This window comes from Chenopodium album, chromosome 21 (genome assembly GCF_948465745.1).
Source record: "Chenopodium album chromosome 21, dcCheAlbu1.1, whole genome shotgun sequence".
Classification (NCBI taxonomy): Eukaryota; Viridiplantae; Streptophyta; class Magnoliopsida; order Caryophyllales; family Amaranthaceae; genus Chenopodium; species Chenopodium album.
In genome coordinates, this window is record NC_137854.1 from 40698864 (window position 1) to 40720209 (window position 21346).

The following is a 21346-nucleotide window of genomic DNA, read 5'->3' on the forward strand; positions in this document are numbered from 1 at the left end:
AAGATCTTTGTTGAAAATGACTCCATCCAATTTTTTTAATCAAATTCATATGATTTTAATCTATAGAAGTATAACTATTTGGAAATCTATGTGAAAACACGTGTTAATTGATGTAGTAAAAAATTAGCTTTTAGTTTAATGAGATTAATTTTTCTTGATCTTATTTTTTAGCTACTTAAATTATATATGTCGGTCTTAAGTTATATTTATATTTTTCATTTTTAAGTCTTATATAAAGAGTTTTATAAAAATTCTAGCGTAGTTGTCGACTACGGACGACTATGGTCGACTACAATAAGAGATTAAATCTGAACCATTGATATATATTTATTTAATCTCAGCCATCTAATTCAACACCTATGCTACACAGTCATCAATAGCTTGTTTGGTTACTAGATAATTTTTTTTACCACATATAATTTCTTTTAACTAAAATCAGAAGAAAAAAAAATCAAATTGTAAAAATACTATTTTCAACCTTAAATCATCTTTTACATTACAATTGAACTTGATCTTCAATCTATGTCTTTTTCATCCTTAAACATTTCATCTTCAACCAAAAATTTTTATCGATGAATTTGTGAATTTAACTACTATACATAATTATTTGAATTATTCAATTCAATTGTAGACATATTAATTGTATTAATCAATTATAGTAATGTGATTCGAATAATAGGTATTTTATTCACTTTTGTTAACTTTACACATATTTCTTTCGAATAAGCATGTACGAAGTATTTTGTTTTATGATTTTATAATTTAGTTACATGTTTTATTATATCCGCCATTATTGTATTTCGATACTCTTAAAAGTAAACAATATGCCATTGTTGAAGGTTGAAGCTCTCAAAGGTTATAAAATTAAATTGAGAAGGTGATGGCATGATTTTAGGTAAAATTTTTAAATAGATTTACTTGTTTAATTAACAAAAAAAAAAAACAGAAATTATAGAGATTTACGTTAAAAAAATTTAGGTAACTATTAAAATAGATTTTTATTTGTTTTTAAGGGACACAAATTCTGAAATTAAAAATAAGCGTTATTTTTTTAAGAAAAAGGAAAGAAGTTTTTTTTTTTTTTTTTTTTTTGAGAGAGAGAAAAAGAAGCGTTATTTAAGGAGGAAATATCTTGTCAAAAAAAATTAAGGAGGAAAAATATTTTAAAAAAAAGTTAAAAAATTATCTTTTCCTAAATTTAATTGATTTATTACTTCAAAAATATATCTTTTCCTAAATTTAATTGTTTCGATTAAAGTGATAAAAATACTCTTATTATTGTTCCTCAAAAAAAAAAAAAAAATACTCTTATTATTCTTTATCCAAACATAGAAAACTTACAACTTTATCCAAACATAAAAACATAAAAAATGCACATATAACCTATCTTATATCCTATGTATCATCTTTAATTTTTATTGTTCTAAATAACTACAGTATATTGGCTTCGCAAATCAAAGGCAAGCTTCAAGCCTCTAGACTTATCTATTTTAGTTTAAGATAATTGAAGATGAGTTTTGTCACAAATTCATCCGTAATTCACGGTAATTACACATTAAATTTTATTTTTCTTTTTTTTTTTTTTTGAAAGAATTAAATTTTATTTTTCATTATATTTTGAATAATTTTTTTTTTCTGAATAATTAAATTTAGGAAAAGATATATATTACACCCCAAATAGATAAGTATCAACAACAAATAGTTAACAATATTTAGTTTTTATAAATTGGGGAGGGTGTACAGGTACAACTGTACAAGTATAAACGTACCCCTTTTTTTTTTCTTTTTTCTTTTTTTGGTATATATGTATTTAATTTATGTAATATGGATTGTTATAACTTTACAAGAATATTTTTCCTTGTTAAGATTATAATGTATATTTTTCCCGTCAAAACTATTTTAGACATCATCATTTTTTTTCTCTCTATTTTTTTCTCCTAAGTTCTAAGACAAAATAAGGATCTGTTCACTTCAAATTAAATTCAGTTCAGTTCACTTCAGCTCCTAATTTTCAGTTCAGTTCAGTTCAGTTCAGCTCCTAATTTTCAGTTCAGTTCAGCTCCAATCATTTAAGCTCAATTCAGTAAATGTAAACAGACCCTTAATACAATACTTTTTTCGAAATTAATTTCCGAGATTATGATTACACGTTTTCGAATAAAGAATATTGTTAGCTTTTTTAAACAAGTATTATCTATTTAGGGTCTATTCACATTTACTGAATTGAGCTGAATTGATTGGAGCTGAATTGAAGTGAACTGAATTGATTGGAGATGAACTGAACTGAACTGATTAGAGTTGAACTGAACTGAACTGAGCTAAAATGAATATTTTATGAGAGAAGGAAATTAGGAGCTGAACTTAACTTAACTTAACTTAACTTATTGGAGCTGAACTGAACTGATTGGAGTTGAACTGAACTGAGCTGAACTAAAATTAAGTAAATGTGAACAGGCACTTACTTCGTGCAACGCATGAGGCTAAACTAGTTTATACTCAGGGTCTGTTCACATTTACTTAATTTCAGTTCAGTTCAGCTCCAATCAGTTCAGTTCAGTTCCAATCAGTTCAGTTCAGTTCAGCTCTTAATTTCCCTCTCACATAAAATATTCATTTCAGCTCAATTCAGTTCAGTTCCAATCAGTTCAGTTCCAATCAGTTCAGTTCAGTTCAGTTCAGTTCAGCTCAGTTCAGTTCAGTTCAGCTCAGTTCAGTAAATATGAACAGGCCCTTAATTATTCAGGTCTAATAAGGCTAAATAAGTATTCTACAAAAAAAAAAGTTTAAATAAGTGCAATTTGGGAATAAGTTTTATAATTTTAGGTAAGTTAAGATTAGTTCAGATGAGATAAGTTCAGATAAGTGTAATTCATGTGAATAAAACCCACTATGGAATCATTTTACATACAATATTAAATAACTTTTGTGTAAGACGGGTGTACATTAAGTTTATTGTAAGATAGTCAGTCTGAGGGTTTATTTAACTTTTATGGTGTTAAAATAACTTCTTTTTTTTTTTGGGGTTTTAAAAACCGTTTTCGGGTTATTGTCCGGTGTTAAAATCTAAAATTTCTTTAATTATTCTAACACTACTCTGAACTATGTATTATTTATTTCTCCCTTATAATAATATAAGAAAAAAAGGGAAAAAAAAAAAAGCAATCTTAAATATTATTTATTACGAAAATAGTTGAACTATCCTAAATAAAAAAATATATATATAAACGTTCTCCTAAATTTGTTTAGTGTTAATCTTATCCATCCAATTTTGGGTAATATCATAGTATGTAAACTAGGTTAGCTCCCGTGCCCTGCACGGTAATTTTCAATAAATAATTTTTAAAATTAACACTATATTGTAATTTCCAATAACTATTATTAAAATTAACACTATATTAAAAAAACAAAAAATTTACTTTCGTATGTTATATTCATATTAATTGAATGGAACAACAAAATTTGGCAAGAAAAAATCACACTAATAATAATCAACATAGGCCAGTCTTGGCAAGTTTATTGAAGTATCCATAGTTGATTATAGTATAGTATTAATTGATTAGCTTAGCTTCTATTAAGAAAATATATAATCTTATATTGTAATAAACAAAATACGTACTACGTACGACATATATAATACGTACATGTATAATTTATGTCTTTCCTAAAAAAAATACTCCATATGTCACAAATATGATAAGAATATTATTTTTTTATTTTATTATTTGCTTAATTTAAGTTCATAGTTGTCAATTATTTTTTTTTTTTTTGGAAAGACGCATCAAATCTTATAATATACTTTATATATGTAAAGGATTTGATTATTAAATAATTTTTTTCAAAAAAAAAAAAAATCTAAAGACACACCAGGAGATGACACGTGTCATTACTGGTGTGTCTTTTAGTATATAGTTATTGATGCACATTATAAAGTATAGCAGCCATTGATTGTTAAAAAAAGCAGACAAGATAAATTGTTTAATAAAAAATAAATAAATAAAAAATAAAAATAATAATAATGAAAAAAAATTTAAAAAAAAAATTTGCTGACTTTTTTTTAGTTATACACTTATATGAGTATATATTTGGACATAAGCACCATACTTTTTTTTTTAATTTTTTTATTTGGGACTACCTAATAATTATTTGGGATAGCCTAAGTCATTTTACTTAAAGTATTTTATCTTTATTTGGGACTACCTAATAATTATTTGGGATAGCCTAAGTCATTTTACGTAAAGTATTTTGTCTCTTACCAGATAGACACACATTTTATTCAACTTAATTTACATGGTGTATTATCAATTAAACTGATTCATATTATCTAAATTGCCTGGGATAATTTTAAGCTATAATACTTTTCCACCCTTGGAAGAAACGTAGTAAAAAAGAAAAAAAAAACCTATAATATTTTAGGTTCAATGTTGAACTAACGTTAAACAATCTCTTATATTAATGATAATCATATTTATCCATTTTTGGTTAATAAATCAAAATGGGGTAAGTAAATTAAATAAGATCAACTTGTATTAAGATTTTTTTTTTTTTGTTTTTTTTTTTTTCTACAGTCATTCCAACGCTGGACAAAGAACCAAATATATTTATAAATTTTAAAGTTAGATACTACCAAAGTCATTTCAATTATCAAAATCAAAATACAACGTGTAACTTAAAATGAATAAATGCTTTATCAACCAGTTTAAAAAAGATATATTTCAATAAAATGAATTAGGCAAGCCAAAATAAATATTAGGTCGTCCCAAATCAATAACTATATACTAAAAGACACACCAGTAATGACACATGTCATATTCTGGTGTGTCCTTAGTATATATTTAAATAAAAAAAACTTTAATGAAAATTAATAGAGAATATACGCAAAATATTTTTTTTTTTTCAAAATTTAGGAAAAGTAATCTAACCATATCTTTATTAAAATTCCTATATAGGTAATTACTTAACTTATAATGATTATTCATAGTAAAAAAAAAATCATGAATATATATATCTTTTAACTTAACATAATTGGTGAATGAAAAATTATCAAATGTGAAATTAACAATAAAGAAATAAAAAAAATAAGTTCAAAGTAAAAGAAAGCTTGAATAAAAAATATAATATGGAGTCATGAAAGATAAAAAAATAATATTTTAAGTTGAATGATTAGGGATAATATAAGAAATAGATTTTGGACCAAATTATTTTTTATATTGAAATATAGTTTTAAATTGATACTCCGCAACAAAGAGTGATAAACCGTGCATGGCACGGGATCTAACCTAGTAATAAAAAAAAAGACACATTTCATAAGAAAAAATAATGTTAGTTTAGCAAAATTAAATTCAATTAATTAGTTTAATAAAAAAAATTCCAATTCAACAAAAAATACATTAAAGGCAAGTAAAACTGACCATTTTGCAAAACTACTTACGTAACAAATATATATGTATGTAATAACTAGGATTTCCCAAATATTTATTGGATAGTCCCAAATAAAAAGGTATGAAATATATGCCTGCTATTAGATTTACATACATACCCTAATAATGTCTATCATCTTAAATTTATTACATTTTTACAAAAATATTTTTCACATAAAACACTTATTACAATGTGCAAATTAGCTTAGGTCATTTTTTGGTGACACCCAACTATACTTTAGGAATCCGAAAAGTGACATCGTTCATTTGTTTAGTCGAATTTTGTTTAGATTTGTAGATTATATGAATATTTTGCTAAGATTAACTCAAATAAACACCTACATTTTGACAAGTCTCTTTTGCAAAACTATGATCATTTGTTAACAATATTGTAATTAGGATGACCCAAACTGTTAATTTGTAGTCCCAAACAAAAGAAGTCTGCAATATTTGCCTTTAATTAAAACAAAGTTTAAAGACAGTGATTGATTTTATGTGATTTTCGATCTTTTCCTATTACTTAGATTGTCATACATTTTGACAAAGGTATCCTTCACATAAATACGGAGTACTTATTATCTTATGCAAATTAATTCCTTTTTTTACGTGACACCCAATTATAATCTAGGTAGTCCCAAAAGTAATATCAGTCTCTTATTTTGTCGACTGATGTTTAAGCTCTTCAAAAGTGTGGTATATGATGAATAATTAACCAAGGTTATTTTGATTATTAACACCTTGAAGGCAATCTAAGTACAAATTATTTTTTAAAACTATATACATAACACAAATGTAACTAAAATTAAACAATTATTAGTTATTACATAGTCCCAAATTTTTAAAGGTAACAAATATTTTTCCTTTAACTAAGACAAATCACAATTGATCGATCTTATTTGATTTACTTACCCCAATAATTTCAATCATCTTACCTTTTGATGAAAACATCTTTCATGTAAAATACTTATAATATCGTGCAAATCAGGCCATTTTGGTGACACCCATTTAGAATTTAGGTTGTCCCAAAAGTAACATAAGTCAATTCACTCTTTTATTTACGCTTTATTCAAATAATACATATACATATAATATATATATATATATATATATATATATATATATATATATATATATATATATATTTAACTAAGTAATTTCAAAAAAAAAAAAAAAAAAAAAAAAAACACTTTAACTTGTACCTACGAATCCACAATTGATATAATTTTTTTAATATAAACTTTTTCTTTATACAACTGTTCTTTTTTTTTTTTTTGTAAGGTGTTTTATTTAATTAATTTTTATTTTAGTAATATTGGTTTTCGGTTACCTGAACCGTTTGTACTAACAATACGGGCATCCTTCCCATGCTCACCCCTAATAATAATAATGTAATTAGAATGTCCAAACGATTATATTGTAATCCCAAATAAATAATTTTTTTAAAAAAATAAAAGGGTATGCTCTCAATGCGTAATTATCAAATTAGGTGGTTCCAATAAGTATTATGTAGTCTTCATCAAGATATATAAAGGTTTTTACAATCAAATTAGGCAGTCCCAATAAAGTATTATAGAGTGTTAATTAATATAGTATACATGCGGTTATTATTACAATCAAATTAGGCAGTCCCAACAAGTGTTATGTAGTCTCAAACTCTCAATCAAGAATATTTGAAGGTTATTACAACCAATTTAGGAAGTCCCAATTAAGTATTACAGTCCTAATAAATAATATTTAAGGTTATTACAATCAAATTAGGCAATCTCAATTAAATATTATATAGTCTCAAAATCTTTCAACAAATTTTTTTTAAAGGTTATTACAATCAATTTAGGCAATCTCAGTAAGTATTCTGTAGTGTTAATCAAGAATATATAAAGGTTACAATCAAATTAGCTAGACAGTCCCAATTAAGTATTATAAAGTCCCAATTAATATAGTATATATGCGATTATTGTTACAATCAAATTAGGAAATCCCAATAACTCAATAAGTGTTATGTAGTCTCAATCAAGAATATTTGAACTTTATTACAACCAAATTAGGCAGTCCCAATTAACTACGGAGTATTATAGAGTCCCGATAAGAAATTCGTTACAATCAAATTAGGCAATCCAACTAAGAATTGTAGAGTCCCAAATAAGAATATTTGAAGGTTATTACAATCAAATTAGGCAATCTCAATTAAATATATTATAAAATCCAAATAAAGAATATTTGAAAGTTATTATAATCAAATTAGGTACGTAGTTCTCCAACCGTTCATTATTATTTATTTTCTTTATGTTTTCATTTTCTGATGATATATATTTTCTTTACCATTAAAGGAATTAAAAAATTGATAAGATTAAAATATAACATATGAAAACGACAAGTTACCCATAAGGAAAATTGGTTAGATAAAAAAAGAACATATGAAACTATCAAAAGCTACCCATAAGCTATCAAGAATTGCCCATAATTCTTTCTTTTTTTCTTCCTGCGCCACAAAGTAAGTTAATGTACACTTAGTTTTTTAAACGTTTGTGTTTAAAAGTATATAATTCGTCTACCGTAACACAATGAATGCTCAATCATTACTTGGCACTTCAAACCAAACAATAAGGTTGAAGATAGATATATAATGTCTTATCTTTAATGTTAATTCAAATTTTGGGTATCCCCAAAATTAAATAAGGGATATCTAAAAGTAAAATTTATGTATGCTCAATGGGTTGTGAGTTTTGTTCTATACAAGAGTAATCCGTTGCAAACAATAGAACTAATCGAAATTGATAGGATTCTTGTGCGTATGAATTTTGATAATTATCCTTCGATTAAAGACAGATTGATCTTTAACGTTTTATTTTGGGACTAACTAGTAGTCGTTTGGGACCACCTATTTGTATTCATTGTTGCGTACTATGTACATGCAAGCATACATTTTAAATTTTGCGTATCTCTAAATTAAGATAATGGGGTTTCGTTCCAAACAAAGACGATCATGATTAAGCTAATGAGACTTTGGAAAGATCGAGTGACAATTAATCTAGTCAAGAGTACTAAAAACGGATAAAATAATCTGAAATAACCTTATACTTTTGTATTGTTTAAAATATAATTTCAGTTTAGCTCCAATCAGTCCAGTTCAATTCAGTTCCTAATTTTCTTCTCTCATACACAATTCATTTCATCTCTATTCAGTTTAGTTCAGTACAATTTAAATTAGTTCAATAAATCGGAACAGGTCCTTAATCATTTTTTGACTTTATTTTATTTTTTATTTATTTCACCTCATGATGTGAAGTGTTTAAGTAGAACTTATCTAGTATTAATGTATTATTATATAGAGCAAGTGGGCCATGTGTGTCATTGTTGGTAAATTGATAAGAACACTTAAATATTGAATCCAACATTAATTTAATCAACAAGGGTGTCATTGTTGGTAAAAATGATAAAAATGCAATTTATTAAGATCATCTCTCTCATTCACCATACCCTAACAAGGTAGGGATACCCACTCATGATCTGGGACCACCCTATTAACAAGAATTTAAAATATGATATCACGTTTCATTTTTTTTTTCTGGGTATATAAGTGTATTTTTATTTCTTTTGGCCAAATGGATTTTTTCTTACTTAAGATAATTAAGGATAGATTTTGTTAAAAACATCACTATGATTCAAGGAAAGTAGGAAACTGATATATATTTTGTCGTAAAAAATATCGTATAATTCAATTTACGTCTTTTTTCAAACAACTACATTTTTGTTTTTTTTTTTTTTTTTTTAAACTAAGGGCCTGTTCATATTTTCAGTTCAGTTCAGCTCCAATCAGTTCAGTTCAGTTCAGTTCAGTTCCGTTCAATTCAGCTCCAATCAGTTCAGTTCAGTTTAGTTCAATTCAGCTCCTAATTTCTTTCTCTCATAAAAATTTCAGTTCAGTTCAGTTCAGTTCAGCTCCAATTAGTTCAGTTCAGCTCGGTTTAGTAAATGTGAACAGGCCCTAAGCCAATTTATTATTTTTTACTTGAGATATTCAAAGCTCGTCAATGGTGACTGAAGTACAAAATAATCTTGTTAAGAAGACTTTTCAGTGGATACATAAAATGTAGTCATTTTAGTTATTTTTAATCTCAACCCTTTAAATATTAAGAATCAATCCTGTTCGTTTATTATATTTGACTTTATAATTATACAAGTTAAACCTGAATTTCAACTTGAAAAATACATTGTATATTTAATTTATCGAAAAAACAAACACTAAGTATTTAAAAAAAATATCATGTATGTATTTTATGTATATTTTCGTATACAAAAATAATCCATATTTTATAACAAATATGTAGTAATGTTATAATTATAATTTAGTGGAAAACTATTTAATGACTACAATAAATATGTAAGCCATTGTCCCATTGTAAATGTTTTCAATCTTAACCATTAAAAGTTTAAAGATAAATTTGGTTCATTTATTTATTTGACTATGTAAATCTTTAACATTTTCACCGTTCTTCTTTCAAATCTTGATTTCCACTAATATATATGTGTATAATAATACACTAATACAGCAGAAAATCAACATGGTAAATTTTATAGTATCATCAAGAATAGGAATATTATTATACATAGTATTATTTTATCTAGTACAATACGAAGTATAACTTGGTTGTCAAAACTCATCAAAATAGAAAACTACTCTGTATTCCCATAAAAAAGTTATCACCGGACACCAATGTTATGCGAAATGCATCTTATGATTGAAGTCGAAATTCGAATCTAACAATTTTAATTATATATTTTTAAAAAATTACTCCGTAAATGTTAATACACAAGTTTGGTAAAAAAAAAAAAAAAAATCATGTTTTAATTATATTGTAATTTTGTAACAAATTTTTTTTAGGTAAAGATAATCAAGGTATATTTAAAGATAATCAAGGTATATTTAGTCAAAGCTATCACCCCCCAATTCACGGAAATCTAGCTACATGTAATTTTTTTTATTTTATTTTATTTTATTTTTTATTTTTTTTTTTGTGGTAAATCAATGTTAATATTCTTTTCTTTCCGTCCAAAAAATAAAATGTTAAAATTATTCTTAAAATTTTATCTAAAATCATATGACCACCTTCCTAATTTACAGTTATTATCAATTTGAGATCTTCAACCTTCAACAATGGTGCTGTATATATTTGAGAGCTTCAATATTCAACAATGGTGGATAAATAAAAAAAAGTATAATTAATATTACATAAACATAAAATCATACGATATAATACAAGCCAAACCCTTTACATGAAAATGTTTATGAAGATAATCTGATTGGTGATAATCAATAAAATATTATAGTTATACATTAATTTTATTAATTTCTTATGAACTTTAGTAATCTATGGTTGGATTTTAGATTAAGTACGCCTGACCGAAGGATAAACAATCAAAATGAGGATGAAGGTTTGGTTAGCAATTTAATGTTATATTTGGGAAAAAAAAAAATTTACCCTCTAAAAGTAATGAACCAAACAACCCTTTGTTGACTGGGCGCTGACTGGTCGCTGACTTGTCATGACTTAAATGACGTGTAACTTTGATTTTTTAATTTTTTTAAAAAAAATTATTCAAAGGCTAAGATTAAGCAATAAAAAATATCAATGGTTCAGATTAAGTCTCTTATTATAGTCGACTATAGTCGTCCGTAATCGTCTGTAGTCGACGACTACGCTAGAATCATCCAGAGTTTTAACTTTTGTTTAATAAATATGACATACATTTTTCCCCTCATGCGTGCTAATGATCCAATACTTCATCCCAAATCACTTGGCATAGAGAAAGTTTCAATCACTAATAAAGAGCATATTGTTTATTAACTTTATCTATATCTTTAACTATGCATGCATAATTTAATAATAATAATAAAAAATTACACTTATTAATAAATCTTTAATAAATTTTCAGACGCTATTTGTACTCAGTTCGAAATCAATTACTACTCTTGAACTAATTCATTCTTAGCAAGTAAGATCAATGTTAAAATTTAATGAAGATTGAAATATTGTACGAGTTATATAGGTGATATAAAATTATAACACTAATATAATATAATACACGATTGTCACTTTTTATTAGGATGTATGTTTTCAAATTTAATATGTATATGTTATGAGCTTAATAAGCTTATAATATATTATCAGAGGGCTTATTCAAAGGTCATTGATCCATATATATAGGGTGAAAATTAATCTTGGATTAAGGAACAACAAGAAAATCTCTTATCAATTACAAAAAATCAACGAAAATAGACTCAACCATATCAAATAATACGGAGTACTTTGTACTCGTACTATATAATTAGAATCACCCAAGTGAATGACTTTCATTTATACTTAGGCTCTGTTCTTATTGACTCAAATGAGCTGAATTGAACTTATTAGGGCTGAACTGAACTGAATATTTTATAAGAGAAGGAAATTAGGAGCTGAGCTGAACTGGACTGAACTGAACTTATTAGAGCTGAACTGAACTGAAAATAATCGTATGAGAGCAGGCCCTAATAAGTTTAGTTTAGTTTAGTTCAATTCAGCTCCTAATTTTCTTCTCTTATAAAATATTCAGTTCAGCTCTAATAAGTTCAATTCAGCTTAGTTCAGTCAATAAGAACAAACCCTTAATATTTGTTGCTAACTAACCTAGCATTAATTACTAACACAAAAATTAAAAAATATCATTAAACTTAATCCCTTGGTTTAAAATTACAACTACATAACCCTGGATAGAGGACAGTTTCCTAAATTGGTGTAATTTTTTGGTCATTTGGTGTGATAGAATACACAAATGTAAACAGGATAATATAGATGGCTAAAAATAGGAAAATAGTAGGCATTAGTAACTCATCTGCAGGGTCAATTCGAAGGCGAAACAGCATTAAAATAACAACTACTTGCGGATTCCCAATGTGCATATGTATATGATCAGGTATGACGTCATCAAATGTTTCACAATTTCTTTTACTTTCAATACTCTATGACGTCATCAAATGTTTCACAATTTCTTTTACTTTCAATACTCTTCTACGTTGCAACACACTTTTTATCACTGTATTTAAGAAAATTAGACCTTAGATAATATACTAATACACTTAAAAAAAAGGGTTAAGAGATTGTTAGGACTTAGAAGTATAATTAAATGGGTCATGAACTTTAAATAAAGATAAAAGTACAATTATCACTATAAAAACATTTCTTTTATAGTGTGTTGCAACTATTGTGACATTTCCATTTAAAAAAAGTGTTGCAGCTATAAAGAAGCAGAGAAAGCAGTAATGTACTGTAATATTTTTATAAGAAGTATGGAGTACTATTTTTATAGAGTATTTTACTTTAATTAGCATTGATAATTTATTATTAAGGATATTTATAGTGATGTGAGGTCTTATTAAATTCGTTTCGATTTACTATTTTAATATGTACTGTAATTGTAATAATTTTTACATATGTATAGTATCAAATAACGTATTGACAAGCATGAAATAAAAAGTATTGCAAGTAATTTACATGGAATACATCGTAAATAACATTTAATTGTACACGCATTATTAAATAACATGCAATTCACATTGACATTATTAGTCTCATAACCACGAGTCGTTTAGATTTCCTTACTTTGAAGAGTAAGGGCCTGTTCTCATTGACTGAACTCAGCTGAACTAAACTGAACTGAACTAAACTATGTTGAAGTGAACTGAATATTTTATAAGAGAAGGAAATTAGAAGTTGAACTGAACTGAACTGAATTTCAACGTATGAGAACAGACCCTAAATTCCGAGAATAGAGGATAGCTTTCCAGATGAACGAGTCGTTTAAATTAAGACAATCGTTTCTACAATCCACGCCCATAAGGCCACAAGTTACTAGATAGTTGTGTATCTAAATCTTAAGATTTCTACTAACATCATTACTTGAAAGACCATTAAACAATGAGTTAATTAGGTCACCATCATTGTTTAAGTTCAATTAGAACCATTAAATTAAACAAGACATTTATCAATTTTCTTGTAAATATATTAATTCATGTGACCTCAAAATTGTGAGACTTTTTCCCTCAAAAAAAAAATTTGTGAGACTTTTAATAATAAACCTGATTTTTCGACAAAAAGCAGAAATTCATGAAGCTTTGACTTGAGCCTATTGAATTACTCACAGTAAAGATTGTAGCTATAGTGCCCTTTTCCCCCTTATTGATGCTTATTTGTTGGGGTCAATTCTGCTATCGTAGCAAAGTGACCCTTGCATTTAATGAAAATGTTTGTCATTGGATTTTTCTACTCACTAATGTATTTACAAATTTGTTTCTACTTTGGAAATTAAAAAGGAAATACTAGTAGTAAAATCCCTTTGTCCTTTGGACAGCTGTGTTGTTGTAGCTTATTACAGTACCCTACAAGGCTACAAGTAAGAAAACAAGTGTATAAAAATGTTACATTGGTTTACAATTTAATTACTACTAGCACTAATACAATTTGAAAGGAGAAATACTAGGACTTATTATTATTATTTTTTTTTGATATAACACATGTGTGATCTGATCTTGTATGCAGCGTTTATGTTTAATTTAGATAAATAAAATGTGGTTTAACGATGGTGTGGATCTACGGGTCAAGCCTCATGCATATGGAGCCAATAAGCTTTGTAATGATCTAGGCTTGTCGGCTTGACTCATGACTTCATGAGTTAGATGCCAAGACAGGCCGGAGTTTTCAAAAGATTAACCTATGCACAATCTAGACCCAAATGTCATGAGTCAACTAGATTGTTAATTGGTGATAAACTATGGATATATGTGCATGATATTTAAATAAGTTAATGAAAATACTATGGTCATTAATATCCAAAAGTAAAAATTAAATTGACCATGTTAATGTTGAGGTAAAACAACATGAGTACATGACATATTCTCTCTCTAAAAGATAAACAGTCCAAGAAGGGGATAAATAGTGGTGAGATAACACAAGCAAGCAGGAAGACATTCCTTAGATGGAAATATACCTTCATCCTTTTAACTGGTTTAAATAGTAGTTTGTTTTTTTGGGGAATATGCATTTGCAGAGCTTGCTTTTTCTTCATTCATCCACTTCTGAAGGAAACAAAGAAATAGCCCTCAACAATTTTACTCAGTGATTGGACTTATCAATGGAACTTTTATTTTCATTTTCAATATTATTACTCTTACTCCCTAAAATATACTTACACGTTATTTTCAATACGAGTATGAGAAATATTGTTACTTCCTCCGTGTTTTAATAAGTGTTACACTTTCATTTTTTTCACTATTCACTTAACGGTTTTGACTTAATTAATTTACTAATATATAAAAACAAATGTTATTGTATAATACATTGTTGGGTTCGTTATAATGTATACTTTCATAATATCAAATTTCCTATTATTTTACTAACATATAATTAGATAAATTAATGATCAAATAAATTTGTGTCTCGAAATGGATGTTTGGTCAAATTATAACACTTTTTTAAACACGGAGTAAGTATGTAAATTCTTATTTAATTCATCTTAATAAATAAATTTAGAATGTCAAACTTCTATAACTTATTATTTTATTCTAACATGAAATTAAATTAATTAATAATTTGAATTGAAATGTGCATTGAGATATATGAATGTGAATAATAAAGTGGGAACAATTTAAAGGAACTAATTTAACAAACGATATAATAATAATAATAATAATAATAATAATAATAATAATAACTATTGTTATTATTATTCCTTTTGTTTATTTAAGTGTCTATCTCATTTTAATTGTAGTATTATTCACATACACTATTTTGACTAATGTTTATGCTTTATGCATAAAATTGATTATGATCATGTGAGTACTAGTTAGAACCTTCTCAAAGCATAGTTTGACACTTTCTACAATCACACAATCCATCACCCCCCCCCCCTCTTTTTTTTTTTAAAAAAATGCATCAATTGAGATTTTATATGATTCATACAAAAGTTTTTTTTTTAACTGTTATATAATTATAATTAATACTATCATGTAATATATTATTGGATTCGTCACATGAATGTTTTATAATAAGATTTTTGTTACTTTTTTTCACTAGTCTCTAATTTAATCTCAAAAAAAGACAATAGACAAAAAAAAATAAATAAATAAAAGGTGATAAATTAAGGAGATAATTTATGATACGTTCTGATCACGTAAACGTATCTAAAATGAACCTAATCAACTCTAATTAATTTAAGGGTAATGTTATATGTGTCCCTTAGGGTTAAGTTTAAGCATTTAATGTCCTACATGACAAAATTACGCGCAAATCAGTGTAATTAATGTTATATTTTTATTTGTTTTTTCATTTCTTTATACCTTATATATAGCTCTAAGGGTCTGTTCAGTTCAGCTCCAATCAGTTCAGTTCAGCTCCAATTAGTTCAATTCAGTTCAGTTCAGCTTCTAATTTCCTTATCTCATAAAATATTCATTTCAGCTCAGTTCAATTCAGTTCAGCTCCAATCAGTTCAGTACAGTTCAGTTCAGTAAATGTGAACAGGCCCTAAGGACTTTGTACAATATATTATTTAATTTAATTAGCTACATACTAACCTTTTCTTGTCTTTTTGCATTAATATTTAGTGAGCCACAAAAGCGGATGATGAGAATCGATATCAAAATCTCTTAAAATTGGGAGAAAATCTCTAACCAACCAAGCAATCTCTCTCTCCTTAATTAAATACTACGTATTTTTTATAAGGCGAATAAAATCCACCTTTAATCAGTTAATTGAACATATATAACGCTCATGCTCCTAATAGATTGAAGAGATGAATTAACAAGAATTTAAAATTGGGAAAGATAGATAGAGCACAATAGAGGTAAAATAAATAGGTTGGTGGGTCAACTTCAGGTGCCCAACTCTACAAAACTGAAAAGCAAAGAGACAGAGAAAGAGATTGAAAGAGAGAGATAAATGTATGATTGATTGAGATGGTGAGCCAAGAGAGAAATAAAGGGGGGGTAGCCTATATTAACTAATGTTAGCAGAAATCTGATGTCAATGGCCTCTTTAATTTTAATTTTTGTGGGCTTTTGAAAAGAAAGCTCTCCAGAATTGTACATGCCCCTTGCTTGCGCAAAACCGTCACATTCTTGTCATTTAAGAGAGAGACAACCCTATTTTTAAACCTCTTTTTTGAGTTGATCTTAGTAATGCTCACAATGTAATATTAAGTGCTACCGGTTCGCCAAGAGATATCAATTATCCGGCTCAAGCATGACTCAAGTCCGAATATATCCATCATAAACCATGGTAAACCTGCCTAATTATAATTTAAACCAAACTCAATTTTAGCCTGAGAGGCTAAGATGATAAACAATCTAACTTAACACAAATTGAACATGATTGGACTCAAACTCAACCTGGAGACTAAATTGACTTGACATGACTTAATCTGAAAATAAACTGGAACCTAATATAAACCCTTAATCCAATATAAATACTCTAATTGACATCGCTAAGGGCAGTCAAGCCTCACATAACTTCCTCTTTTGCTAATTGTTTTTGAACAAAAGTATAGTCTGATCAAATTATTAAAAAATAAAAAAAGTCATCCAATTGCAAAAATAGCATGAGAAGAGTACTACAACTAAACATTTTTGAATAATAATAATCCCCTAAAATTCCACACACACGTGTGTTACGTTTAGGACCGTTTTGCCTAACTTTTGAAGATTCATTAAAATGCAAACACAAAAATAGTCAGACCTAATCTAAACTAGATTTGCGAAGTGGGGCTTATTAGTTAACTACACACGTTCATTTCTTTCCTGTGGTTGGTCATCAATGCCTCCATTGCCAATTTTTTGGAAGGTTTGACTCACTTAACTTCTTCGACTTGTTTATTCTCACTACTACTTCTATTCTTCCTCTCTTTTTCTGTTATAAAGTAGCTCAACTTGGCTTATTATTACAATTTTGTATTTTTTATGACCTTGTTTATATATAAATTTTATAAAAATAACTATAAAATCTTCGTATTTAGTTCCTAATCCAGTAATCTGAAACCTATTAAATTTTAACTAATTGATATGCGTAATTCTAAACAATATCGCATTTTAAAGGCTCCGACTGAAACTATTTAGTTAAACGACGCATCAAGTCTTTTTCCCTTTCTACATAAATTAAAATTTATCCGATATTGACTAATAATTCGTATTTAAAACAGTTTATGGGCCTATTCTGTTCTGATTATTTTCAAATTCTTAATTTCCTTCTCTCATAAAATATTTAGTTCAGTTCAGTTCAATCAATCAAACAGGTCCTCAATCTCTAAATAATTAACATTACATTCTTAAATGTAAATTAAGTTAGAACAACCCCTTACTAGTTGATCCTAAAATGACATTGTCTGTCAAATACGAATAAGCATAACCTACAACTTAATAAAAAAACACACACATAAAAAAAAGGGACTCATTATAAATTTTGTTTTGTTTTGGTTGGGAGTTACATCAAGAGGTCATCAGTCAGCAGGGTGTTTAACAACTTGGAACCAGTAGTATTTATTTTAACTCAACAATAGAGATAGAGATAGCATTTGAGAGATACCAATAGAGATAGAGAGAGAAAGCCTGCGTTACTTGTAGGTTTCTGTTACAAACACTTTTCCCATTTTCAATTCTTCTCACATTATTCATATAACTTCTCTTAGATTAAATTAAATCAAATCCTCCCCTTTAACTTAATTTTTCCTACCCCCCTTATATTTCTCTTTGCCCACAACTTGTCACCAATCATTTCTTTCTGAATCCTGATTTTCAAATCTCTTTCTCTCTCTAGAAAATTCAGCAACAAATTCAAGAAATTTTTACAATTTCTTTGTTAACAATTTTTTTTTCTACAAAATTTGGTTGTCAGAAAAACAAATGTAGGCATGGCCAACAAGTGTTGTAGTTGTTGTTACTATTAACCAAAACTACACTCCAATTCTCTCATCACCACCTTTATAAGAAAAAAAAAAAAAAAATACTTCCTCAGTTTCAGATTAGTTTACTTCGGTTGGTAAATGGGTATGAGCGCGTTTCCAGATTTAACCTCGCTCTCGCTTAGGAAACCCAACTCATTCGGGGCAATGCCGGCTGGTTCGGAACAGCCGGCCGCCTCGAAGAGCAGGGGTTTCCCTTTTCTGGGCAGTTTTATGATCCCAAGATCAGACCACACTCAAATTAATGAAGAGCAAGAAGTAATTGAGGGTAAAGTGTGTGATTTTGGAGATGGGTTTGTTGAAAAACATGGGATTTCTAGCATGGATCTCAATGCAAGTTTTAATAAAGATGAAAACTTTTATGAAAATAATAACTTTAATAATGAAAGTAATAGTATTAATAACAATAATAAAGTGGGTTGTTCTAAAGAAAGTAGTAAGGTTTGTGCAAGAGGACATTGGAGACCTGCTGAAGATAGTAAGCTCAAGGAACTTGTTGCTATCTATGGCCCTCAAAATTGGAACCTCATTGCTGAAAAATTAGAAGGAAGATCAGGTAATTTTTTAATTTTTTTTAACCCCTTTCTATATTTTTCTTTTTTTGTAATAATAATAAACTTTTACATGAAATCATTTACGAAATAATAATTATATGATGTATTGGAGGTTTTGTTGGAAATTTTGTGACATACATCCTGGCTAGTAACTAGTTATATGTTCATCATCTATAAAATCATATAGTTATTATTTTTTTTTTTTTATTACTCCCTCTGTCTCTTTATTAATGTCCCCTTTCTCCTTATTATGTGAGTAATAAATGATAGAAAGTGGACATTAATAAAGAGACGGAGGGATAATAATTGTAGTTATCATAATCTTTATTAAGTTTTATAAACTTTGTTAAGTGGGTAAAAATGAATTGTTGTTGCAGGTAAAAGTTGCAGGTTAAGGTGGTTCAACCAATTAGACCCAAGAATAAACAGAAGGGCATTTACAGAAGAAGAGGAGGAAAGATTAATGCAAGCACATAGAGTGTACGGTAACAAATGGGCAATGATAGCAAGACTTTTTCCAGGAAGAACTGATAATGCTGTTAAAAATCATTGGCATGTTATTATGGCTCGAAAGTATAGGGAACAATCTAGTGCTTATCGTAGGAGAAGAAATCTTATTGTTCATCAACAACAACCACAACAACAACCACCGTTGTCGTCGTCGTCGAGTTTTCCTAACAGTTATCATCTTAATGCGATGAGGTCGTCTTCGTCGTCGTCTTCTATGGAGGAAGATGAACAAATGCCTAGTGTCTATAATGGTGTTTATGGTGGAGTTAATAATATGATTAGCAATAATCAATCTTCTTCTTTTCCAAGTTATGGTAATGGCTTTTGTGGGCAGCAGCAGTCTCCTTTGGATTTCTTCTCAGGTGGGTTTTTCTTGATTGAAATCTTCTAATAAAATACTATTTTCGTTTCTTATTAGTTGCGACAAATGAATTTTCTATGGCTTCACAAATAGTACCCTATGTTACAATTAATAAGAAAATTTGATAGGTTTTTTCTACTATGATTTTAGAGTTATTTTCTCTAGGTTGATTTTGTTCAATTATATGTCAATCTGTTTGAAAATTAGGAATTCTCGTACGTATCTAAAATGTGAAATTAATCTAGATAAACAGTATAACGGTTTTCCCTATACATAGAATAACTAATGTGCTTTGCAAAAGAAAAGCCTAATTAGTTATGAGTTATGGATTATTCCATAAATTAATGTTTTTATCAAGTTAAATGACAAAAACGAACGAGCAGTAGTTGATTAGAGAACCAAAATTATTAATATGAGATTAAGATAATGTTATCGTTTTAATAACGAGTTAGGTAAACAACAGTTAATGTATAGCTAGCATATAACTCTTTTAACCCCAACCATATGTACAAACATGCTTTTACTTGGTCTATGAAAGCATAAGATACACCAAATCTTAAAAACTAACCAACATATATACTTATATCTATGCTGATCTCATACCTCATTTATTCCTTTGTTATTTTTTCAAATATATGTGTTGATTTGTGCATAATATCTTGGGCAGGTCCAAATAATAATAACCAAAACATGGTGAGCATGTTCAGTCAAAGCAGCTGTTTGGATAGGCCAATACAAATGCAAATACAACAACAGCAGTCTTACTATTGTTACTACTACAACAACAATAACAATAATAATAATAATTCTCCTCTAATTTCACTTCCCCAAACAGACCCTTATTCTCTCTCCTCACAATCTTCTATTGGAGCAGCTGGAGGCAGATCAGATGATAATCCTACTTCTTCTTCACCACCTTTCATAGATTTCCTTGGTGTTGGTGCTACTTAATTAATTAAATTAATTATTAGAATTTTAATTTTATTCCTTTTTTTTTTTAATCTTAACTTTTAATTATTATTGTTCCTAAGGAAATGGAAGAAAAAAATTGTAGAAATTAGATAGTATTAATTAATGGATTGGATTGGGTATGATATGATCATCAAGTCTATCTATTCAAAAACATCTGATAAACTTAGAACGATACAAAAAGAATACGATGGATAGATTATGTGGTGTGGTGTGGTGTGTTTTTTAGATTAACTTAGAAATTACCATTAATGGTAAAAAATAGTGAGAGTATTTTCCTTGTATCGGTTAAAATATGACAGTTTAATCATATCATATATCATAATGACATTGTTTTTAAGTTATAATTCTTTAATATATGGGTGAGAGAGGCCACTTGTGCTTGAAGTTATATTGGAAAAATAAAACCATCGTTGTCGATGTTTTCTTGCGATACGTTGTGGATGGATAGAAGGTCTTAAATTTGCAGGAGAACCAACGGTCCAAATATGGTTTTCTGTTAAGTTATAATCATCATCTTGTGTTGGAAAAGTAACAACTGATCTCAGATG

The 21346-nt window shown here is 27.7% G+C and overlaps 1 protein-coding gene across 1 annotated transcript; it reads left to right on the forward strand.

Moving 5' to 3' along the window:
- The first annotated feature begins 18382 nt into the window (after positions 1 to 18382).
- On the forward strand, positions 18383 to 20810 carry LOC145602061 (uncharacterized). The gene is made up of 3 exons (XM_081658193.1): positions 18383 to 18957; positions 19333 to 19827; positions 20494 to 20810. Exons 1-3 carry the CDS (start codon positions 18483 to 18485, stop codon positions 20775 to 20777), a joined length of 1254 nt encoding a protein of 417 aa, XP_081514319.1. The 5' UTR covers positions 18383 to 18482; the 3' UTR covers positions 20778 to 20810.
- Positions 20811 to 21346: the final 536 nt, after the last annotated feature.